Here is a 25,517-nt window from a genome sequence, read left to right as displayed (position 1 = left end):
TGACAGCAATCACAACTTACTCTAATCTTAGTTTAAAGGTTTTTCCCCTGCCTTCTGTCTCCTTGACTTACTTTCTACAAACCACATTCATATTTCACTGTGAGATTTTTCTCTTTGTTGTGCTTTTATGGGTGTCTTTTTAATTCTCTAGGAGCATATTCCTCCTGAACTCTCTTTGGTCTGTATGAAAAGTCTTCAGGCTTTCATCTTCTCTGCCTCTTCCTTCCTCTGTACACGCTCCTGGGTATCTTGCTCAGCCCTAAAGATTCTCTCTGTGGCAACACTTTCTGGAATATTTTATTACATCTCTGCAGATTGTTTTTCAGCTGTCTCCCAAATTTCATCCAGAAAGTCAAACCACAGAGAAGAACAGATTTACTTTTCAGCTACTTCCTTATTCTTGTTCTGTCTTTCCTTGTGCTTTCCTTCAAGATAGTTCTCCTGGCAAACTGCCTCCATCTTCAGCTGCTTTCTCCCTTTTGTCATTTTTCTTTGGATGAGGTGATAATTAAGCCTGGAAGGGACCTGCTGATGTCATCTAGTTCAACCTCCTGCTCAAATAGGGGCAGAGTTCAAAGTTAGATCTTTATTATAACCATTCTACTGCTATTTCTGATATGACCTAATTTCTCTTTTTCTTTCTCTATCTCTGCTATTCCCTGACATCTCTATCAATTTTCTCAGATGACCAGAAAACCAAAAGCATAAAACTGGTGTGTGGAAGCATCTTCTTTGCATCCACTTTGTTAGTCCAGTGCTGCTTCTGCTGCTTGGGCCTAATTCATTCTTCCAGATTTGCCCTGGTGTGCAGTTTGCTGTCCCCAGGCTTTTCCCAGCCTCCTCTTCCTCACTCACTCATAAACCTCAGCAGCAAAGCTTGCTCTAAACCTCTGTTTGCCCCCTTGTCATCACAGCCTCCCATGTCTTTGCCCACTTGGCCACTTTCTTGGCATAGTTTGTCTTTGGGTGTCTCACAGCTTTTTTGTGAGTGGGGCAAAACCCATGGGTATCCACACAAATAATTTCTGCTTCCCTTGGGGTCTCTCATCTTCATGTGCTGCTGTTCTCTGCTGAATCAGTTGCTTCCTTTCCCCCTGCCCAGTGTTTATGTATCTCTCTAGAAATGATCCCACCTAACACACTTTATGGGGTGCTTTATTATGCCTCAGCGGTGCCTCATGGGGCAAAAGCTGGGCTAAAGAAAGTTTCAATTAAAGGCTACTGCTTCTGTAATTACATAAAGCCATGATTTGAAAAGATCCAGAGAAAAGAATTTCTGCTCTCTCTTATCATAATTTTAGTTACTTCTTCTTCCACTCTTTCCTCAGTTGTCTTTTGAACTCTCTGAATTCAGACTGCAGCTGTACAACAGCGATTGCATTTGAAATAATAAGCTTCAGAAGTAAAGCTGTAAATTTGGCTGGAATAAAACGTGTCATGCATTTTTCCTGTGACTACATTCTGCTTCTCTAACTCAGCTTGAATCCAACTATCCACTCACATTTTCTGTAGAGCCTTGTTTTGAAAGATATTGATGAGGACTGCATAAAGTCCTGAATGTGCTTACTATCATAGTTACTGCTAATCATCTCATACAAAAATGAATGTGAGTGGCATTGATCTTCAGTAATCCCTTAAGGGGTCATCCAAACTCAGTTATGAATTGATCATTAATTGAAAAATGAGTTAAACTCTAGGATACTGAGTTGCATACTCTGTTATGTAACTCCTGGAATAATCATCTGGGGGTTGATGTGTTTGTCTGGGAGGTTTCACCACTGTGGGCACATGTGAGCTGAAGTGCAGAAAGAAATGCCTGCATGCACTTTCCACTCTGTTGCCTCCTTATTGTGGGTTCAGTTTGTGTGGGAGAAATGTTTGTGATTTAATTACTTGACTACATCTGAAACTTGACTGCATGAGTTATAGCTCAATTTGGCCTCTACGTTCCAAAAACCCCTTTGACCTGGGAGCATTTTTGGCACATAGAATCATACATTTGTTAAGGCTGGAAAATACCTTTAAGATCATTGAGTCCAACTGTTAATTTACATTTTCAAATGTCTATTTCATTACAAGATGTCTTCGTATCAAATGTTTGTTTCATTGCATTATGTGTCAATGTGATTTTTATTACATCAATGTAATTGTCTGTTTCATTACAAGATTTCTTCCAAGCTTCTCCATTACATTTCATGCATTTGTTTCTTTTTCCACAAAGCAACTCTTTTGCTGCTGAGGTTTATGAGGTAGTTAAATAGGATTATTCCTGTTTTAAAAGAGGAAAATTGAGGCATAAAAATTTATTTGCCTATGATCTTATGAGAAGTCTGAGCTCCAGGAGAAGGACCGAGTTTGTCCCAGTTATTTTCAAGCCAATCTTCTACCTGTAGGCCACTTCTGCCTCTTCCCTGGTATTTTCCATGAGCTTTAGGAAACATTTCTGAGCATGCTTTTTGGTGGCCAATGTACGTTTGCAATGTGAGAAGCAATAATTTTCTAAAAGGGACCATTGGGTAATATTGTAATAGGAAAAAGGCAGTAGGGTGGATGCACACAATTTGTTTAGGATATTTAGATTTCATGTCTCCTAACAGGTCAGGTTGTGCCCACTGGGTATTTTAAGTCACAGTCTTTTATCCTAAGAGAAATATATGCTTTTGTGGAAACTGAAATTCATTTCACCTTCATTTTAGTAGAAGGTGGAGGGGCAGCAAGTAAAACGAAAGAACCAGAAGAAAGAAAAACAAATTTGAAGCATTTATTTTGGAGAATTTTCACACAGCTTCCTTTTAATCCCTGATTAACAGATGAAAGAAGATACACCGAGACACAGCTCTAGCACTAAACCCTTTGATAAGAGAATTACATTGTCTTTATTGTACAGGCTTAGTTGATTTGTCTGCATCATCTTCTGCAGCAGTGATTGCCAGGCAGCCAAAGGAGAGTGCAGAGGAGAAGCTGTTTGCTGTGTGGTGTTCAGGACAGTTGCATTTATCCCAGGAGTCATTACTGTCCATAATGCCTACTGCTGATTATCAAGGCTGGAGTTCCAGTGCAAATAAAAATTGTCCTTGGATGGTCCAAAGCAATGATAAATGTCCTTGGTTCACTATTGAACTTAAAAGGAAAGCAGTGAAAAAATCATTGTCGTGTTTATCAGAAGGAAGATGACTGTATCTAACATATGTACAGAGTCCCCTTTCAGCCAGGTCTGAGGGCGGAGCAGCAGCTTTGCCTTCTCCTAGATGAGCCTTTCCATGGGCGGTGGCTGCAGCATGTCCCACATCTCCAGGCGGGAGCCGTCCTTCTCCTGGCGGCTGGGGCTGTAGGTGCCCTGCGTGGCGCGCTTGGTGGCGGTGGCAGCGGACACCGCCATGGCCAGGGACAGCAGCACCAGCAGCGCCAGCGTCACCGAGCCCACGGCCGCGAACACGCTCGAGAGCACGTCCCCTGCCAGCTGCAAGGATGGAAACCACTGCCAGGTCACTGCCACCAAGGAACACGGAGACACACCCGGGCTGCCCCAGAGGGAGAACAGAAACCACTCTATGGACAGGCTTCACGTGGGTGATCACTGCTGGAGCACCATTTACTGCAGGGAATTAACACATTAACTTCACTAACCCCTCCACTTCATCCTTTGGCCTCCTAGAGTGTGACTGCATGCTTAGTGTTCCAGGCAGATGAATTTCCTGTAAGGACCCACTTCTTTTGACAGCTTCCTTACCTTGAAAATAACCTGCAAGTTAATATGTCTGTGGGCTGCACTAGTAATTCGGCAATTATTAACCACTTCAGTAAAAATTCATTATTCCTAGAAATTTCCTATATTATTATATTTCCTATATTCCAATATTTCCTTCATATTTCCTAAAAATTCACTATTTCTATCATTCCTATGAGCTAATTTGAACATATATTGAGTTACATTTCTTGCTGGAGGAGTAAAATTTATATGAATATTTTTACATATATATATATATAAAAATATATAAATATATATATACACTTACTTATATAGAAATTTCTCTTTAAATATTGTGAAATGTAGTATTTCTACAGACACTCCTACCAGTAAACTTTTCTACCAGCATTTTTGCATGAAATAAGCATTTAGAGGCTGCACAATAGTGCATAATCAGTATATTTTCACAAGTAAGTTTTAAAATATTCAAGCAGCTCTTCCGCATACAGACTTCATAGGTTCATGTACAGGAACATGAGCAGTACAGTACAGGATGAATGTAAGGATGCTCTGATTTTTTGGGTTTTTTTCAGTTTTCATGTGGCAGTGGGAAATGTAATAATGTCAGAAGGCAGAGTGCACATAAACCAATCTGTCAGCTGGAAAGCTTCAGACCAGAGAAATTTTATAGTTGGTAGATGAGCATTTTGTACACATCTATGTATGCACTTTCATGTGTAAAAAATGCTTATGGTGAGGAGAGCAATGAAGTGGTTAGTGTGGAAAAGTGGTCACTATGGACAGAATGACCCTAGCAGGAATTGAACTTCTGGGCAGATTGTGCCATCCATCATCATCTGATTTGTATTACAAGTGACAGCTGAACTGCCCGAGATGGATGCGTGCTTGAGGCTGAACTTTCAAATCTCCAAATATTTAGAAACAGAAAACAGCAGGTCAGAGCCTGTTTCCCAGTTAGCTGCTCCATGTTCAGGATATTTTAGTGACCTGCTTACTCGTCATTTCTAAGGAAGGGCAGTCCCAGTGCAGAGCATGGGGATGATTTTGCACTCAGGATGGATGTGCTGGAAATGGATGCTCTGTGTGTGCATCCCTGACTCGTGCCTTTGCCAGAGAGCAGCAATGCCAGAGGGAAAACAATAAACCAATCCTGCCTCTTTCTTCCTCTCTCCAATTCCACACTGATGGAAAAGGTCCTGCTATAATAGTAAAAGCAAGTTTGGCTCAGGGGTTCTCTCCAGGGGATAAATGATCGACTAGGATATTTTCCTCTGTCCTTGATGGCTAAATATATGGTCCCTGGGATTTTAAATACATTTTTCCCAATAGGACTAATATAATGCAGGTGTCAGACCAAATGACTACTGCTCTAAAACAAGGTGGCATGAAGCATGTTGGTCTATTAAATTGTATTGAATTGGGAAGGTTATTTCATCTTTGGATGGTGTTACAGACATATTTGAGATCCTAGTTTTGCTCTGTACTCTGTTGGACTATATGACCCTTGTTCCTCTTGTCTCAGAGAGGCAGCAAATTTTTAATGGAATTTTTGTTCTCAGAAGCTCTCTTTTATTTTCATTGCCTGCTCTGGGAAAATAAGGACTAAGATAGTCCAGGTTAACTCTGATTCTGGGGTTGAACAGGTCATTTTCAAGAGAAATTCACTACCACAGGCAAATGGATGGTATGGCCTCGCCTCTGATATGTGAAATTTCTGAATTCAGTCTCCACTCTTCCAGTCCATACTCTTTCCATTCCTGTTGCAAGCATGTCTCTCTGTATCATTTCATTTATGATAACCTTCAAATTAATTTGATTTCTTAAAGAAGAACTTTTTGCAAAGAATTGGGGTGAAGAAAAAGCTTGTGACTTGCTACAATGGAGTCACACATCTAAATGTCATTCTCAAATTAAAATCATCATAACAGGCATTTTTAAAATGTTGCAATAGTTACTTTTTAGAGAAACCTTACCCATCCTGAGCCAATATGTAAAAGAAGTTACCCCACTGATCAGTGTCTGGAGAGCTGGGGGTTTACCATGGTAAGATACATAAGCTAACTTTATTTCTATGTCTGTATTGCTTCTTATTTCTAAATGTGAAAAAAAAAGGCCTTCATCTTTTAAGGTGGATTCTATTGATCAAACGCCCCTGATGTTCCAGTGCTGTCCCCTGGGTTATCACCCCACAGCTCCCTGCTGAAGTTTCCAATACGAGGTACCCCCTTAGCAGTTGCACTGAACTGGTAACAAGAGTTGCCAGAAGGCTCTGCAGTCTGGTCCCATCAAAATCAACTGCTTCTTTAGTAATTAATGGCTGAATTGTTAAATTAATTTGGAAAATCAGCTGGCTGATCTAGAAAAAAATATCTGAAAAGCTCTGTCCCCTGTCATCTCAGAGTCTGTTCACTGCGTGTTCGGTGATGATGATAGACTGAAATAATTGTAACTGGTGATTCCAAAAATAAAAGGGTTGAGCAGCATTTTTAGTAACATTAGTGCTGCTGAAAGAGTGGGAAAGAGGTTTTCTGACGCTGACCATACTTGTACTTTGCATGATAGAAGGGAGTGGTCACTAAAAATGCAGTTTGAAAGGAAAGGTCCCATATCAGTGCTTCAGGCTTTTCTGGCCAGTCCTTGCTGGTGCTTCCACCATGGATGGGTCTGAGCTGTGAACCTCTGGGATGTCTCACAGTGCCCTGGGGCTGCTCTCGTGTGTGTCTGCTCATCTCAGTGCTCCACCCATGTCCCAGATCCCTGGCTGAGGGTCTGGGGCATCCTAAGGGGCTAGGACTCATTCTAATATGAATTTTCAGCTTCATACCACCATTCCTTCCCCACATTAACTGGTGAAGCCCTGGCTGCTGAGCGGAGTGCTGAGGTGGCAATAGACAGATTTTTGGTGTGTTTGTCACAAGGCTGTTACAGAGTACCCAGCAAGAGGTGCTCTTTGGCCCAGAGCTTCAAGAGCAGAAAAAGAAAGCTCTAGAAAGGAATGGACAGAGCAAGAAAAACTTAATTTTCTCTTGGCACAAAAAAAAAAAAAAAACAAACCACCACAGGACACCTGGGAGCTTGTGAAGAGAAACAAGTTCCCGAATTTTTTTGCTGAAAACCTTTGTTATTAGGGAAGCCTATGCAACACCCCTACCCCCATACTTTGTGATTGTCAGAAAGAATCCTTGCTAATAAATAACACATTTTTTGTGATCACAGCTATTACTGAATGTAACTTCAGCACTGCTTATGAATAACGAAATATATGCAAGGTAAATGAAGGAGGGTTAATTAACTGGCTGGGCAGTACCTTAGAGATTCTCATTACAGTTTGAGGCTGGACTGAAAGACCTCCTGAGTGCTCTTCCAACCTGAATTATCTTATGAGCCTGTTCAGAAGGTATTTGGTGACAGAACAGTTTTAAGAACCCCTAATATAGAGGAGCTGCAGTAAAAGCTGCATCCTTGGTGGAAATGGATGTTGATGGCAAGATGAAACCAACAAAATGGGGTTTGCTACCATTGGAAAGCCTATCTGCTTCTCACGAAATTGTTTTTGTTTTTTTTAGGATGTTCTATTTATATACCTTTAGACGTCAGGTGACAAGTTTATTTTGGCAAAAATTTTTAAAAAGGAAAGAAAAAAACATGGTGGAATTTAGTTTTCATGTAGTGGATGGCTTCATTTGCAAAGCCAGGAGAAAATGCAGGTAAAAAAATCTTTATCTTTTTCTAAAGTCAAGTCTTTTGGATTTTGACTAGTAGTTTGCATCAAAATGGATTATTTTTTCCTACGATTTAATTATTAAATTTAAATTCTTTTTTTAGTATTTAGATTGCATAAATAAATAATTGAATAGAGTGACATTTCATTATAGCTCTGGGTTTTGCTTTTCATTTGGTTATGGAAATAGATTTATTGTTCTGCTCTGGTTCCTTGATGCACTTTTTGAATGAGAAGGGCCCAGTTCAGAAGTCAGAATTAGAGGCATTTATCAACCCAGTGTATGTTTGGGGTGCTGCTGCATGGGGAGGCGCTCCCTGGAGGTGTCTGTGGGGTGTGTGATGTGCTCTGGAGGCAGGAGCTGCCTGCCTCTGTGCCTGGGCAGGAGGGATTATCCCACCTTCATTTTAGCATTGCTCAGAATGTGCCTGGTTCTGGATGCATCTCCAGACAGAGACATCAAGGCAGGCTTTAAAACACAGGGACTGACAAACCCCAGAGACTTCCCTTCCCTGCCACGGGTGGGGCTTTTTGGGATTTCTGCAGCTGCTCATGTGCACTGGAGCTTTTGCTGGGCAAGTCTCAGATCCCGAGTCCTGACACTGCTCACAAGGTTATCAGCTCATTCCTGGTAAGAACATCTGATCCCTGCTGCCCAGATTTACTGCTTCCAAATCACAGCCATTTGCTGTGGTAACAACTGCCTTGAGTAGTCCTAATCCATGGCAGAGTTACTTTGAAAGGGTTGGGGGCATATAGGGATAATAGGGAGCAGCCAGAGAAAAGCCATTACTTGATTAAAAGGCCCATAGATATTCTGAGCTCATTTCACAGAGGATTTACAGCCATCTTATTGGAACTTCTTTCTCTTACAGGCTGAATTCAAATAAGAATTTGTGTAGTTCAAGGAGAAATCCAGTCAGGCACACACAGATCTGTTATCATGAGGTGCATTGATAACCCCAGCCTGTGAGGCTACAGTTTATTTTCAACAGCAATGAAGTGGCCATAAATCTATAGATTGATTTTGTTCTAATAAAAGTACATTAAATGAAGGCACAGGAAGTCCCTTTTTTCTGTGATTTTCTTTTTTCACCTTAGCAAACTGTGGCCTATTGCTCTCCCTCATATCACCTGCAAAAGGTAGCTGCTCTGTTTGTGCTAAACACCAGCCACCATGTTCCAAGAGCTGTTGGGCTGTTGAGTTCAAGTAGTAGTAATAATAATAATAATAATAATCATCATCTCATGTTTGGGACTCATTTAAGGAGCACAGATTCATGTGAAGCCAAACACTGCACAGGCCACTGGAAAAGGCAAATTATTTTTAAGATGTTATAAACATCACCTATTTTATTTAACTGCTGTATCCTTTAAAGGTTTATCCTGGGTTCCTGCTTCATGCTGTTGTCCATGTGGGCACTGATCTTTGAATGTATCTACAAACAGTTATTTTTCAGGTCCTTGGATAATTTACTCCTTGCTGCTTTGGCACCTGTAGCAACAAAGGAAGCAGGACTTATTGCACTTTAGCTGATTTTCCACTCTTTATCATGAGTGAGACCACCAACTCCTTTTCCTTCTGCAGACCTCAGAACTCTTCAGTTCATCTTGTGGGCTTCAAAAGTGGCAGTTGCATTGTACAGACATTCCTCTTGTCCCCTGGAGTGATTCCTGAGAGGTGCAGTATTTGCTGTACTGTGAACCTGGTGCCTAACAAGTTTCAGGATTACATGGTAAGAAAAGTATTTGAATTCTCTCAGATTGAGAGGCAGAAGGCAAGAGTTTAAAACAGACCTAGGAAGACTGCTGCAAGGCTTTTCTCTAGTTTTGCATCCTTTATGAGTAAGGAAAGGACAGTTTGTAGGACCAGATTCAGCTGTGGAGCCTTGAACACCTGAAGATCTCAGTGGCCTGAGGTGTGGCTGCCTCTCCTTGCAGGCAGCCAGCCCAGAGCTCCAGATCAGGGGGGTCTGTAGGCGCCACAAACTGGCTCTGGTGCCTTCTGTATGCAGGGCAGCACCCCAAGGGAGCATCACTGCTTTTTCCTCTGTATCTGAGCAACTTGTGCTGGGCCCATGTTCACTGGGAGGAGGCTATCCTGTTGTCCCTCATCTCCCTCTGTAGCCCTCTGAAAATATCTCTGAACCTCAGTATCTCAAGAGCTGTAGATCATCTTGAATTTCCAGCATTGCTGTTGCTGTTTCTGCCATCAGCCCCTGAGTTATTTTCCTGATAGCTGTAGGGAAATACAATCCCACTGCCTGGAGGGCCTGAACGAGGCTCTGAGTCCTGTACCTGCCCCTGTGGACATGGCTGAAGAAAAAACTTAGGTGACTAATTCTGTGTGCAGAATATCCACAGTATTTAGGCAGTTCATCTTGAAGGAGAAAGATTTTAAGTAATCTTTTAGATTTCTTTTTTGTTTTCTGGTGGGTGTTATTATCTGAGTATTTTCTTGAAATGTCTCTGAAGAAATTTTGTTCACTACAACCTCTTTATAGTATATGTTTTTATATAATGTAGTTTGAATAGTTTGTCTTAGCTGACACCTGACAGTTTTAATTGATTCCTTCCTGAAAAATGTCAACTATCAGTTTTCTGACAGTTCTTGAAATCAAGGAAAAAGCATGGAGAGAATTCATGTTAGTTGCTATAATGATAAATTGGTCATCTGGCTTGACCAGCTATAGATCAGAAAAAATGCAATCTTTACTATGAAGGAAGAATTATGTCTGTGGCAGTCTGTGAGAAAATGAAGATGGAGATGATTGAAGTCTAGGATTTAGCTGGGCTTGCAGAGAAAGCACCTCATTAAGAAATTCTGACAGCCTCCCTCCTGGCACGTGAAGTTGCACTGTTGTGACACTACAGAAGTTAATGAGGAGGTTTGTTCTAATTATAGTGGAGCAAGAAATTGGAGATTGGAGACGGAGCTCTCTGAAGTGTTGCAACTAAATTGTAAAGCAGACTGCAGTGGAACAAGGGTGTTGTTCACATTAGTCCTGATCTCCCAGTCAGACCAGCTTACCCAGACCTCCTCCTCCCCACACTGGGCTGCAGGACCATTCCCAGATCACTTTAAACAGTGCTGTATTTAAATCAGAGCAATTTGCCCCCTCCTCAGTGCTGGTACATGCAGCAATACATGGCTTAGGTGGCCTTGTCTTGGCAGTATCAGCCTTTTGGCCACAAAGCTTTTCCAGCTTGGAAGGCTCACTTTTAGGAATTAACCTTTAAAGAACAGGCTACCTACAGTAACTATAATTTCTTTAGCTATTGTAGTATTGATATCTGGTTTGTATGAACTGTTTAATGCAAGCAGTCCAGACATGGAAACAGAGGAGTTCAGTATGTCTGGGATGGTCTGTCAGGCAGAAGGAACAGTAGTCCTGGCTTTGGCCACCACACTGTGCATGAGCTCAGCCATGCACCCAAAAGTACATAAGCAGCCCCTTAAAATCTGTATCAGCTGTTTTGCTGGATCAGTATCTCCCAGATTGCTGAATGCCTTTTGGGCAGCAGAGTGTTGATTGCACAGGGAGCAGTGATTTGGGTGCCAGTTTGGGAGGGCAGCTCTCATTGAGCTGGGGGCTTTGAGAAGGCTCCTTGATAGTGCTCCTGCAGCAACTGCCAGTGCTAATTTTGTCAGTGTTCCAGCTCTTTTTAAGATCATCTGAGTGGTGCAGCACAGATTAAATGTGCAGCTCCAATGTGTTGTTATGAGATGCCTTTTAAAATTCTATTGACAGCCTCTGGTGTAGGAACTTCACCATCTGCTGCACTCTGAAAGGAATAGAGGGAAAAATCTATAGCTGGTGCAAATCCAGGCAAACCATGCTGAGGAGGAGTTTGTCCCATAGCTGCTATATCACAGACTAGACAAATGTTTTAGTAAAGGTGTCAGTCTCTGGGGTGCAACATCCTTTTCCAGTTTGGGAAATGCTTTGGGGCATCATACAGAATTATTTTTGTGCGTGGCTGCCAGCACAGTGTATCAGGTGGTGTTTCTTCACAGGGCATAACTGCTTTGAGACAGCAGATTCTGTGTGAGTACATCCTGGTGGTGGATAAAAGCCTCATCAGGCAAGCATCTTGCAGGAAGAAATGGGAGATATTTAAACTCAAGGCTATCACTGAAAAGGCTGGCTTTCTGTTTTTCCCTGCATGTGGCCAGGTTGAGTTTACTGCATCCCTGGAGCTGCTACAGTAGAAGTGGCACATGAAGAGGGATTTGGAAGAACACACAGGCCCTTTTGAGGAAGTCTGCTGTCATGGGAGAGTGAAGTGAGTGTGCAGGGGTCAGGAGGTTAAAGCCCCAAACAGGAGAAGAATAAGAAAAGATGCTACAGTGCTGAGGATGAGGGCAGGACAGTTTACAAGGAAAAGAGATGGAGAGAGGTTCAGTAGACAGAGTGAAATAGTTATAATTATAAGAAAGAAGAATGAATTTCAAAACTGCTTTTTTCATTGATTGCACAGGTGTTGGTCAGAGCAGCATATGCAGAACAATGTTGTGACACTAATGATGGTAATGACAGCATTTGGAGAAGAGAATGGGGCAGAGAAGGGTAATGTAGGCTATCAACAGCTGAGTCAAGGAAGCACCTAAACCATTCCTGTTCCAAACCTCTGCTTTTCTGATTTTTTCCATGTATGTTTTATCTGTCATTCTAGATACCAATCTCTTCTGTACAGGGGGAAAAAAAAGCAAGAGAGATTTTGCTGAGGTATTTGCAATGTTGAAGTACTGTCTGAGTGAATACTTGCTTGTTGTTTCTCCTCACTAATGTGTTTCCTTGCACATTGTTTTCACCAGATAGGATTTGCCTGTGTTAGGAATTGTCAGCCTAATTAACTGTAATGGATTTGCACAACCTGACTTGTGCACAACGTGGAGTTGCTCAAAACTCCACTTTTCAGCACGTGGCAGCTGAGGTTAAAGATCTCTTTCTGAATCAGTGATGTTAGTGGTAGGTGTCCTTTTATTTCTTAATCAGGTCTTTGAGAAGAGCCCCAAGGAGCCATCAAAGCCCAGCCTGACAAAGGAAGCAGCCATCTCCTGTGGGCTGAGCTCCCTGCCTGTGACCATGGGTAGCAGGCTCTGCTCCTCTTCCCCCAGGTCCTGGTTCTCTTGCTGAAACTCGGTGCTGAAATTGAGAGCCCTGCCTCTCCCTGCTTTCTGTGGGAATGAGAAACTGCTCTGTCCAGTGCTGCACAATAAACAGGTGGGTCAGCTGTGTATGGCATAGCACAGCCTGTTACAATTCCTGCCCAATTTTGTAACTGCCAGACACTTTCCATCCCTGCTTCTCTGCTAATAAGCGAAGGCAACGATCTCAAAACTGTTCCATGAAATTCTTCTCCATTCCTGGTGCTGAGCTCCTGCAAACCAGCCATGTGTTGCTACCTAGCATTAATAGGATGCTGTCAAGTGGTGCTGAAGTAAGGAGCACTGTGACTGTCTCACACTGTCAGACAGCAAGGTATCGAGTCAGCAGCGAGCCTTTGCTGGGAGCAGCACTTCGATTGCAGCCATCTCCTGCTTCCAACTGTAAATATTAATAGTGTAAGATAGACCTTCACTGGCTACATAACATTGCCTTAGCATGCTACGTGACACTGTCACGTTACTTGCTAATTATATTCCTGGATAAAAACTTTCAGTATGTTTTTATCCCACTGGCTGGGGTTTTTTTTCTAGTAGAAAGCTGATTTGAGACAGCAAAAATCATTATGGTTTAGCTTCAGGAGAGACTTTGGAAGAGGTGCATGTAGGTAAAGTTTAACAAAAAAAAAATCTAAAAACTGCTGTGTTAATAATAATTCAGTCTTGATTTAGACCTTTAATTTGTTAGCAGAGTTAGTTTTTATCTTTTTTTAAGTGTTGTCTTGTTGATAGAATTGTGTGAGTGTGAGTCTACCTCTGAATCTCACCACTGTCCTCAGGGATTCTCGGATAGGACTGCATACCTAATATGGGACCTATCATTGTATCAATGTATTAATATTGTATCAGTATTGCTGGCATTCAACAGGTTTGCATCTGAATGTGAACTGGATGAAGCCAACTCTGATAATTGCTTTTTGGGTATCTGCTGAAGGTGCAAATGTTTTAGAAAGTCTCTTTCTGTGTTATAGCAGCACAGCACATGAGAGAAAGGTCTCTGAAAATGGAGTAGAAATTTCTTTTAACTTTCTACTCCACGCTTTTACCTTACTGCCACCTAAAGATAACTAACAGAAAATACATTGTACTACAGATTAGAGAGTTTTACCCTGGTATGCTGGGAAGGAATGGCAACCCTATCAATGTCTTTCTTTTAAGAAGAATTCCTGCACTTTCAGATTTTGTTGAATATCATACTTCTTGGAAATAGGAAAGAAGTCTGCTGACTCAGCTCACTGAATTTACCTCTGGTCCTCCAAGGCAAGGAGTGCTGACTGTGAGGCCACCTCACCCTGCTCCTGGCCAGGTCTGTTTAACTCAGATGATTAACTCAGATCTCCTCAGTACAGGCTGAAAGTAGCACTTTCTACAGTGCATGTGGTCAGGTCACCTCTGCATGCAGGTGTAAGGTATTTCTGGTAGAGCCCCTCTTTGACTCCTCGTGTGTCAGATGTGAGTGGCTGCTGTCAAACAGGCAGCCTGTTCCTCTCAGCTCCATCCTGGTGCCTTATTTCTTATTCAGTAGTTTTCAGTTTGGAGAATGCCTGCCCTTAAAGCAGCCTTTGGTCAGAGAGGGCAACTGAGGCATGAAATAGAAACACAATTAGCCCATGACCAGTCAGGCAGCCCATGGTGGAAGCAGTGATTGAATTTAATCCCTTCCCTCTGCCCCAGCTCTGCCTGTCAGTCCCACCCTGCAGCACAGCCCTGCCCAGCTCCAGCACTACCAGTGGCACTGCTGAGGTCTGGCCCAGGGGGGCCCTCCAGGCTCTGCCTTGCTGGGTGTCTGTGCAGCTGCTGGGGCAGGAATGCAGGAAGCCCTGAGCAAGAGAACCTGGGCCTGACAGATGATCTTTCATGGAGCTGTTGCCATCCGACATTTTTGCTGTATGACATTTTTTTGGAGTGAAGTATGGCATTCTCTGTTGTTTAAACTGCAATATTGCATTTACACTGGTAATAAATCCCTCATATGTGCCTACTACAAGTTTAGAGTCTGCTCTTGGACTAAACTCACACTTGCACATCAACTGTCCTGTGGTTACTCATTCCCTGAGCACCAGGACAGATGCTCTTTGCCAGGATGGCCAGGCAGGACTCCCCTCAGGCAAACACCCTGGAGTGCAGTCCTCACTTCTCTCTTCCTGAGGGTCAACTCCCTGCCCCATGGGACTATTACAGATTTAAGCCTGCTCTGGTTTTATATATTTTCAGGTATTGGAAGGATCTGGCCCCCAGCATCACTACTGGTAACTGCCTCAAGCCAGTGATGGCCCATTTTGTTAAAGTACCTGGCTCTGGTCATGTTGCAATGTTCAAGATGGTTCATCCTCTGTCAAAGTTCCATTCTGAAGTCTCACAGACCTGACACTTTGCTTGCTGTTTATCTGTATTTTTCATACCACAAATAGGACATTTAATTCAAGTAAAAATGTGATCAATGAATTCCAAAATGCTTATGTGTATGGCTCTGAGTTGCTCTTCTGATTGATACTTGCATCCTTCCTTAAAATATTCCCAAACTCATATGCATTAGCAAAGTAATAAGAAAATCAGACAAGTTTAATATATTTTGGCAGAAGTTTCATACATTAGTGTTTTCTCCTGGAAGAATACTTCTGCTTCCTCCTTCATCAGTAGTTTTTGGAGAGGATGGAAAGAAACAATCAGAAGCTAGGAATCTTTGCCTCCAAATTTTCTGGAAGTGAATTAAGTTGTTTCAGGTCTCTGGGTCCAGGTCAGTTGCAGTCTGAGAAGCCTGAGTGCTCCTCTGAGGCAGAGTGGGTAGCTGATACTGAAGGGAAATTTACCTTTCCTGCCTACTCCATCTAGAGAACTTCACTGGTTTGGAGATTATTGCTTAGCAGCAGGTTCTACCAATAATGGTGTTGTAGATTTAAAGTGTTTAAAGCATCCTGGGGTAGACTGTGCTCACTCTCTCTCTCTCTCTCTCTGTCCACTTCCTAGTAAAGGACAAGATAATAACACGTGGGCACCTTAAAGAGGTGCTCAATGCTGTCCCCATCTGTTTGACTTTTACAAATCCATTTTACTTATGATTTTTCTTATTTGTGTGATTTCATTTCCCTCAGTATCACTTTGTGCCTCCAGGATCTCCTTCAGAACCACCTTTTTTTGGTGTTTTCCAGAAATGGCAACACTGGCAGCACTGAGGGGTTTTTGGGACTCATCATTCCCCAGACAGACCCACAGCTACCACTGGGGTTCCACTGGCAGTATCACCTACTGAAAGCACAGGTGACAATTTGGGTGGGATAATGACTTCCAAACCTATAAAAAGTGACAGAGACTCTACCTTTACTACTGGCATTAGGTCTATCTTGAAGGATGGGTTACATTTTCATATGTACAGAAACCAAGCATTTTCTTTCAGCCTGGATGAGGTTTGTGTTTGATTAAAGGAAACAATAAAATAAGAAAGGACCAGGTGCCATTTTCCATGAGAAACAGGAGTGTCCTGCCTGATTGTTATGTGCAATATTCTGGTTAGTTCACAAAATGGTAGCATTTGGGATGAAAAAGGCAACAGTGAAATCCCTGTGTAAAATCTGTGCCTATGCTGCCATTTCACTGTGGGCTCAGAGTGAGCCTAGATAAAACCAGACATGTGTATTAGCACTGGTGAATACCAAGTGAAATTAGCCCTGCAGAAGAGGTGGTGTTGCCAGGCCCTCCCAGAGCTCAGTCTCTAGTTTGTCATTTAATTGGGAGCAGGTTTGGGCTTTTCTTTGGAGTTTATTTTGGCTTGGGTAGGGGGTATTTTTGGGTGTGCAGTTTTTTGTGTGTGTGTACTTTTGTTTTATGTTGTTGGGGTTTTTTTGGTTGGTTGTGTTTTTTTGGTGTGTTTTTTTGTTGGTGGTGTTCCAAGACTATCAGCTCCCAGGTGTCAGGCAGGCTGTGCTCACTCCATGCCTCCTGTTCCTGCATCACTGATACAAAGCCAACAGGGGAGAAAGGGTCTTGTTACAGGCTGATCTGGGAAGCAACTGCACCTTTAATTCACCCACAAATGGTTACTGCTTGGAGAAGAGGGAAAAGAGGGTCCTGTCCCTTTGGAGAGAAGGACAGCTTGTGATGTTACCAGTGCTTTCCCCAGAAAGAGGAGTATTTCCATTTATTTCTGTAATGGATAAATTAGACCCCAAAGTATTCATGTTTTTGAGAATCCCCAGAATCCCTACCCTTCCATTTCACAGGGACCACCAACAATCAAAGCTGTCTCCACTGGTGCAAAATCTGTTCACTCTAAATAATTACAAAGATTTGTAAAGCTGCTGATTTCCTTGTCCTTTGAATTACAGCAATATCACATTTTTTACTTCAGTGCTGTTATTTTTTTGGAAAACTGAATAATTTCTTCTACCAAATATGATTTGAATGAATTCAAGGACTGTTGTGTTTGCTGCACATTTGGATTGGTAGAATATTCAGATATTTGTGTAACAAGCTCTGCCTCTCATTTAAACATTTCTCTGTATCAAAATAGATAAATGTTATTGATCATTTGAAACCAATTTTTTTTCAGATTCTCAGAACAGGAATTATTTTTATTCCTTTTCAGTGGAGTAATATTCCATAAGCCTAGTAAAGTGTGTAATTTTTTTCAGATGTTATTAGGAATGGAGTTTCATACCAAGAAGTGAAAAATAGAAGAGAACATTAGGTCTCATGAAGCATATAAGAAAAAAATAGGACATAAAATTTAGTATCTGAACAATGCAGGCACAGACTGCATGAATGTGTTATAAAGTGAGCAATGACTGAAGTAAATACCCATGTGATGTGGATGTGGGTCCACAGGGAAAACATCAGAAGGTGAGAATAGGGAAGACAATGCCATTGCAACAGAAAGGATGGTGTACAGACAAAATGTGTTAATCTGAATACTAAAGTGTTATGTGAGCACTGTGCTGGAGCTGATTCTGTACTGCAGAGTGTTATGCTGTCATGTGTCATCTGGGCTCCCTTTTCTGCTTATATTTACCATGCACATTAAATATTCAACTGCTTTTCACTGATGCATGCAGTAATCCTGGCCCTGTGAAGAGCTTTCTTGTCTTTCCCAGCTAGGACATGTTAGATATCCTTATTGTCTTTGCATCCTAATGCTTTTGTACCTTATGTTGTGACACACATTAAATGTGTTTCATCCAATATCCTTTTAGAAGTTTTAGTTAAATCCTCTGTCCTGAATGCAGACTAATACAAAATAGCAAAGGGTATTAAGGCATTGTTCTGCTCTGAAAAACAACTGCAAAAATGGCATTGTGACATTTCCAGTGACTTCCAGAGCAGAGCTGCTCATTTTATAAATGTAGAGATGTTTCTTCTTACCCCACATTTGACCTGGCACTGGAATAAAGCTGAGCCCTGTCTGGCTCCTACCATCAATGGTAATGATTCTGCCATGGTGGGTGATCTGCAACCACACAAATGATGTGAAACAAATAAACTCCAGCTTCTTCCCAGCTCAGTTATGCTGATTCTGCTGGGCTAATAAAAGTATACATTTATTTCAGTCATTGAAATAATCTCATTTCAATAGACTACCATCAGACTGTAAAAGTTTACTTCTTCTGTACAAACAGTTGCCCTGATGAAGGTTTTCTCAAACCTAGTAAGGTACTACAGAGAGTAAATCAGAAGCACCAGGAAATGCCCTTTAAACTTCCAGGAGCAGCCTTGCAGGATGTAAGTTACATAGCCCAGAGTGTTTATTTCCCCCCTGCAGGTCCTGGGAGCCTCAGGAAAGCTGACAGGTGAGAGTTGGTAGCTCTGCTGACCCAGGGCTTGCTCCTGCTTGGGCAGCAGTGCCAGCAGGAATGTCATGGCACTGTGGCAAGCAGAGGGCATCAGTTCTGAGCAGGGATTCAGTCCCCTCTCCACTGCTCCTCAGGCACTGCTGGGTTCAGTGTGATGTCAGAACGTGCTGGTGAGGGGTTTTAAACCCCTCTGATTTCCTCAGGTTCTATCACTAGGGGCACCTCACCCGCAGTGGAAATAGGACAGAGCCCTTCAGAGAATGGTGTCATTTTGGAAATGTTGCACTGTCCATCCATACCAGACTTTTCCAAGAGGCTGCCAGAGCTCTGGAGAAGACAGAAGTCCCAGCAGGTACAAATGTGCTCCTCATTAAGGAGCCTGCTGCTCCCCAGGAGCTCAGCCTGACCTTGCTGCCCCGAGCCCTGGGCTGCTCTGGGACTGTCCAGGGGAGCCTGGAGCTGAGCCCACGTGGGGAGAGCCTCTGCTCCCTCCTGCAGGCTGGGACAGCTGCAAGGAGCTTCTCTGGGACCTGGGCACCCACAGCTCCTCAGCTCCTGCTGTGGATGAGCAGCAGGTGAGTGGCCTGTCTGAAACTCAGGCTGGCAGCACTTTTCAGTTGACTTACCCAGCTTTACTTGTTCATTTTACCACACTCCCGAGACTGGCTGCTGAGAATCACTGTCTTGGTGTTGTTGTTCAACATTGGGCTTTCAATCTTAGGGTAAGAATAATTTAAGGCAATAAATTATCTTATTGCCTTAAAATATATTTTAATAAGAATTTTATTTTATTTTTTTAATTTGTGTTTTATTTATATTTCTCTATTGCTCTCAAGGGCTTCTCTTGGGAGGTCTAGCAAAGTATCTGCTTATGTGGAGGCTGAAATATGTGTACAGGAGCAGAAATACCATATATCTAGGGCAGAATTTTTCACTTTGAAGGTTCTTCAAATATAGCTAACCTAATTTTCCAATTTTTTTCAATATTTCTACCCAATCTCACAAATTAAAAAATTCTAAAGTATGAAAGTGTCCTGACCATCTGCAGTAGGAAAGAGCAAGAACAAATCTGTACTGATGGTGAAGAGAACAAAGTACTTTCAGAGTTTTGCAATCTCCAGACAGAAACTGATGGGAATACTGGCTGAGATCTGGTGCAGAGTGGAAACTTAACCTGCGTGGGCTGTAAATGCCATTAGATCACTCTGTAGGCCTTAAAACCAAAATACTGCTGATGTTTCTGTGTACAAGGTAGAGGTGTACAAGAGCAAGGCATGCAGGTAAAGCCACAGTGAGACTGGGGGAAAACAGCCTGGTTGTTACATTCCTGATGTCCATGTCTTTTAGTCAAATGGTAATTATCCATTAATAGCCTCATAAGTATGAATATGTAAATAGCTATGGAATGCATTATTCATGAATCACCAGGCATTAATTATTGTAATTAAGTATCATTTGCTACGTTCATATTACTAACCTTTCCAGTTAATGAATACATTAACTAATCACTGTAGAGCAGATTCAATCAAAATTCCCTGTGTCTGTGCTATGGAAGCCTGAGAGAGTTTTATTGAATTTAGATTCAATATTGAACATAACCAACATGCTTATCGGTGTATTTTTAATGACATTAAGTGTGACTCATAACCTCCAGTGCATGATGCTTGTCCTTGTGCCCAGGAGGATGGAATGGTACCAGCTGGAAGAGAACGTGGAAGCAGCAGTGGTGCAGCACAAGGCAGCAGCTCTGTGAACCAAGGGCAGCTTCAATGCTGGGACATGAAATCCACCTCCCTTTTCAAGTCTCATGTATATTCACACGTACAATAGGAGAGGGGGTGTGTTTTGTGAGGGAGTGCTGTCCCAAAGGTGCTGCTGGTGACAATGTTCAAGGAACAATTCCAAAGCTCAGCTGGAGCTGTTTGCCAGCACCAGCAGGACCCAGCCCTGGCAGGATGTGCTCCCAGTCTAATGGGGCTCAGGGCACTCCTGAAACACGAAGTAAAATGAACAACCCAACCCTGGGTTTTGTCTTTATTCCCTGGAGATCCATTTCAACTAATGGTAATCTCAGTACCACAGAAAGAAGATTTGCTGCAGCTTTTATTTCACTGCCTTTTTAGGGTTATAGTTCTCAGAACCAGGCCTTGTGGGTTTTGAAGTAGAAATTTTGAATAATTTATTGCAAACAAGAGTTTCATTATTTTAGGGAGAATCACTAACTCAAGATATAAATGTATAAGTTCAAGTGCTGAAAGTTAATATAAACAAGTAAAATGCCCTCTTGGCTGAACTTTTGGCTGTCAGGGCAGAAAAAATATTTGCAAAGAAAGAATTAAATCTTATTTCATCACTGTTAGTTTGAAGCAGATTTTTTCCTATTTTTAGGTTCACCAATGTACTGTAGTCATGTGCAGTGAGTAAATGATTATTGGATCTTGTTTCCTCAGTGATCTGGGAGTAAGAACATCTAAATAGGCATATATCAAGGATATTTTCAAATTCACAAACACATGGGCTCTTTGTAGTTAAAATTGTCATAATTTTATGCAGCTGCAGAGAGGGCTCAGTCAGAGCCTGGATTTTTAAGAGCCAGAAGTAAGAACAATGGTCAGAAAAGACAATCTGCCATTCCCTGGAGACACCTACTCACTGAAAACCCCCTTGTGTATTTTCCAAGCACAGTGAAGAATATGCTTTCACTCATCCCACAGCTGATGCAAATCCCTTTGCTCTCCCTTCCAGTGTCTCCATCAGTGCTGTCTTCCCCCTCTTTTCAGAAATCTAAATTCTGCCTCAAGCCCAAACACTGTTAGTTCTCATTACCCAGCTTTATGAATGACAGTCACTGGCATCTGAAAACCAGTCTGAGTCTCAGTACCACAGAGGGATCCATTACAGATATTACCACCATGGAGCATCACAAGCCATGCCTCCAAAAATCATGACCTTGTTTTTTGGCTTTCTTTCATTTGCATGTCTTGTATCCCTCCTCTAATTCTGAGTATATTGAGATGATGTTTTCCCAACCTCTTCTCAATGCCCAGATTAGTAGGAGTGTGTTTTAATATTTCTTTTTTTTAATAAATACTGATTTTCCACAAAAGCATGAACTCAGCAGGGAGTTTGTGTATTTTAAAAAAATTTCAATTATTTATAAAAAAAAATCAATTATCAAAAGATTTGAAGTACAATTGCAACACTGGAGATGTATGAAGATCTTGCTATTATATCTTAATATTAAACATGAATTTTCACGTTTCAGCCCCTTGAATTCTAAAAAATCTCAGCAATTGGATGTTTTTCCAAAAAGGTTAGTACCCAGTGCCATTATTCATCCAGCTATTTTTTTCATGTTTGCTTTTATACCAGTTTCCCTTTATTTCTCTGACACCTGCATCTCTTAAAAAAATATAGAAAATTATTTCACTTAACCTGGCACTTGTTTACTTATTTTTTGACTTTTAAAACTAGAAATACCAAGTCTGCAGGAGTGCAGCTGGGGTGGTTGGAGTGGCTGAAGAGCTTCAGTGGGAGGCACCTGCCTGACCCTGCCCTTCCAGAACTCATGGAAAACCCTGGGATGAAGCAGCCTTGGTTGGTGTGTGGTGTTCCTGTGAAGTGTTCAGAAAACATGGCACACTGAAAGCAAATGGACAGAGCCATCAGCAGGAAATGAGGAGCAGACATAAAGAGACAAAGGCAGAAGGTTTATTTGGTGTATAAAGGTAGGAAATTTATGTACACGTGCACAATGAAGTTGAGGATACAGAAGTACAAAGAGGAAGAGAGCAGCATTTCTGAGGCCAGGGGATGTTTCATGATGACAAGGCATTAGAGGAAGGAAAGAATTCAATTACAGGTGAGTGTTTTTAGTAAAAGAAAGAAAGAACTGATGCCCTGCTAATTGAGTTTAGAATAATAACTTGCATATTGCTGTAAATTAATATAAAACCTGTGTTTAATATTGCATAAACACTCATATCAAGTGTCTAGTACTGAGTGGAAAGAGTATTGGAATCTCTACACAAATGGATTCTTATTGTTTTCACATTTTGGATATAGGTCTAATGCCAGACATACTGTTATTACATTTATTGCTTTCTACCTTTCTTCATCATTAAGACCATGATGAAATTTTTGCTTAATGTAGTGCGTCCTGTTGTACATATTCTATAAAGTACATAATGGTTCAATTTAGTTATGTGGAAACTGAACTAAAACTAGTGAGAAAATAAAACCAAACTAAACTTCATTATTTTCTTAATTATAGTTATAATTATTTAAGAAAAAAGAAATGGTTTGAGCTTTGATAAGTAGCAGAACTTTCTTCATTTGAATTTTTAAAATTTCTTATGTCTTTGTCTTTAGTTAGCATTCTGAAATAGGACAGTTTTTATTTCAAGTTATTTCTGATTAATTTTTCATTTTTCACTTCAATAATACTGAACTGAGAAATGATTTTAGCTCTGATTAAATGGCAGCTAGTTTGGAATCAAATTCCCAACATAAGATGCTATTATTTTGAATTTCCCCACATGAAAGCAATTTTCCAAAACTATTTTCACTGGAATAAAAAAATCCAAAATGTAGTCTGGTTTTGTTTTTTTCTCTTTGCCTGTGTTCTGTAATTCCCAGTATTACACGTGATTGCAAGTAAGATAACTAAACTTATATCTGATGGTATATATAGTTTTCTTCCTGACACTGCTACATTAATTTCATATCCAGTGCATTCCCATCGAGTGTTTATTGATTGCTTACAAGGAGGAAAGGATTTTTAAAATAAATTTTTATATATAATACAAAATTATTTATAATTATTTTTAATAAGAGTTTAACAAAAAAATTTCCCTCATCTTTTTCAGGTATGATAAAGCCAGCAAAGAAATTATCCTTGTGTACAATTCTTGTAGGTAAGTACACAGTGCTTTATTTTCATACTAAGGCAGATGCCAGGAATAGGAATATGTGACAGGGATGAATCATAATTTTTTTTCCACAAATGTGCAAAAGTTTGTTTGTTCTTTTTCCTCCCCCCTAAAACAGGAGTAGGGTTTTTAACAGCAGAAATGTTGCTGCATTCGTGTGCTGAGTGGTACTCAGAAAAATAACAGACTGGGGGCATTCATGAAAGGTGGAAAATAAAAAATAGTCTTGATCCACTGTCTGATCCATATTCTGCTGTGGCAAAACAGAAACCTTAAAATCTCACTCAGACACATTTCAGGGTGTCCTAATGTCACTGGAGATTTAAAGGGGGATTTGCTTTTCCTGGACGCACCAGGTCCAACCTGCAGCGAGTTAGGGAGAACAGGGGCAGGTTTGAAGTGGGGGAAGCTGATATCAGTGATTTCAAGGACTTCTCCAAAAGATCAACTGTCCCCTCTGGAGTCAGAAAACCTCCCAGTATGGTGTTAGTCTTTAAAACTCTGCTACCTGCCATACAGCTGATAAAAAAACACCACCCTATACACACTTGTTCTTTCAAATCCTCTCTCAAGGACGCTATTCAAATGACTAAAAGGGATAGAGAATCTCTGCAAATATAATAATGAACGTCCAAATAAATTATTTCATCATTCATAAATGAGGTTTTTGTCTTAAATAATGGTTAAAAAAGAAAATCTCCTCACTTTTTATGAAAGTTTAGTATTTAACAATGTATTTCAGTTATGTCTGCAGTCTCAAAGGTACCTACAAAGATATTTTGCTATAATATTTTTGTTAAATCTCCTGGCATTCATAATTTTCAGGTCCTTTTTTCATCTTTTAAGAATCCATGGACAACCAACCCAATTACCTTGCTTGCTTCTTAAGAAAGAAAACTTCCTTTTTTTTTTGTCTGATGACACTGATCTACTAGTAAGTAAAACAGATTTACTTAAAGTTATAAAAATCTTTAGACAAAAAACAAATCTGTGATTTCAAGTCTGAGACATTTACTGGGCCTTTCTTGAAAGGGGAAATGTTGGTAAAAATTAAGCTGGCTGTATTTTATCTCAGTATAGTACGTTGTACAGTATAGTACATCTGTAGAGGCTACTGGAGCAGAGGATCAGGATTAGTGATATCAGTGCAGGATTGACACTAATTCAGATGGATGTGGGAGCCTCCTCAGCTTGCTGTCAATTGCTAATCCAAACCATTACCTAATTATCCAAAAATATCCCTCACGATTTCAAAGGTGTGAGGCCTAACTGCCAAAGGAACAGCAATAAACATGGTGTGTGATGTAAGAATACTGACCACCTGCAAGATTTAGTTTAAGATTAGAATTATTGAAAGCAGTGAGTTTGCCACTCATTGCAATAGGGTTTGAATGCCACCCTCAGTAAATGTGACATTTGTGTTTCCTTTTAATCGTCCCACTGTCACCCACTGGCAGTGTCCATGTGGTGAAATGCTCTGGTGAAGGTGGGGTGAACTCTTTAACATCTGCTAGCATTTGTTCTAAAACTAAATCTATTAACTAAACCAGATCTGAAAGGATTCATAGAAAAACCATTCAAAGAAATATAAAACAAGTTTTAAAACTCTGATATTTGTATTGCTTCACTAAGCTGCTTAGTCAAGGCATCTTCTGCTGCAGTAAAACACAAAAGTTTAAAGACAGCTCAATAGTCTTCCTGATCACCCCACTCGACTGCTGGCTCATCATCCATTCGCAGAATGAGATAGGAGAGGAGCTGAAAGAGGTTCTGCCACAAGAGCAAAGAGACAAAGAAGGAGAGGTCGCTTACATCGATCTCACAGCGGTCCCCGGCGAAGTTCACGTCGCACAGGCAGTGGAACTTGTTGAGCAGGTTCTGGCACAGGCCCCCGTTCAGACATGGGTCAGAACTGCACTCATCAATGTCCTTCTCACACCTGCAGGAGAGACTGCAAACAGTCAGCCTCGGGAACCAGGCACCCAATGCTTCCAACAGGCACCTGTTTAATTCAGCCGCTTTCGGGGGATGGAGATGCTCTGGGGTGGGTTTCCACACGTGTTTATGGTTTTATTAACTAGCTGATGAGCCCCACTCAAACTCTGACCTTCCTGTATGGTTTCCAAACACAGGCAGTTAAGCAGGTAATTTCATCCCTGTAAAGCACTTCACGGTTACTGGTGCTTAGCAAGGTGCAGTGCAA

General features: G+C 41.2%; 1 protein-coding gene across 2 annotated transcripts in view; it reads right to left on the bottom strand.

The window, feature by feature from the left end:
- Window positions 1-2,741: 2,741 nt before the first annotated feature.
- CRB1 (crumbs cell polarity complex component 1) overlaps window positions 2,742-25,517 on the bottom strand; it is a 97,225-nt gene continuing 74,449 nt past the window's right edge. The window contains exons 11-12 of one of the 2 annotated variants that reach the window (XM_077182078.1): window positions 25,127-25,253; window positions 2,742-3,460 (exon numbers count right to left, since the gene is read on the bottom strand). In XM_077182078.1, coding sequence (XP_077038193.1) covers window positions 3,245-3,460; window positions 25,127-25,253 — 343 coding nt within the window. In that variant the 3' untranslated portion in view covers window positions 2,742-3,244. Of the gene's footprint in view, window positions 3,596-25,126; window positions 25,254-25,517 lie in introns of both variants that reach the window. The other variant, XM_077182080.1, reaches the window with a different exon arrangement.

Source organism: Agelaius phoeniceus, chromosome 8 (assembly GCF_051311805.1).
Source record: "Agelaius phoeniceus isolate bAgePho1 chromosome 8, bAgePho1.hap1, whole genome shotgun sequence".
Classification (NCBI taxonomy): domain Eukaryota; kingdom Metazoa; phylum Chordata; class Aves; order Passeriformes; family Icteridae; genus Agelaius; species Agelaius phoeniceus.
The sequence above is the reverse complement of the archived record's forward strand: the minus strand, read 5'-3'. Positions and strand labels throughout refer to the sequence as shown.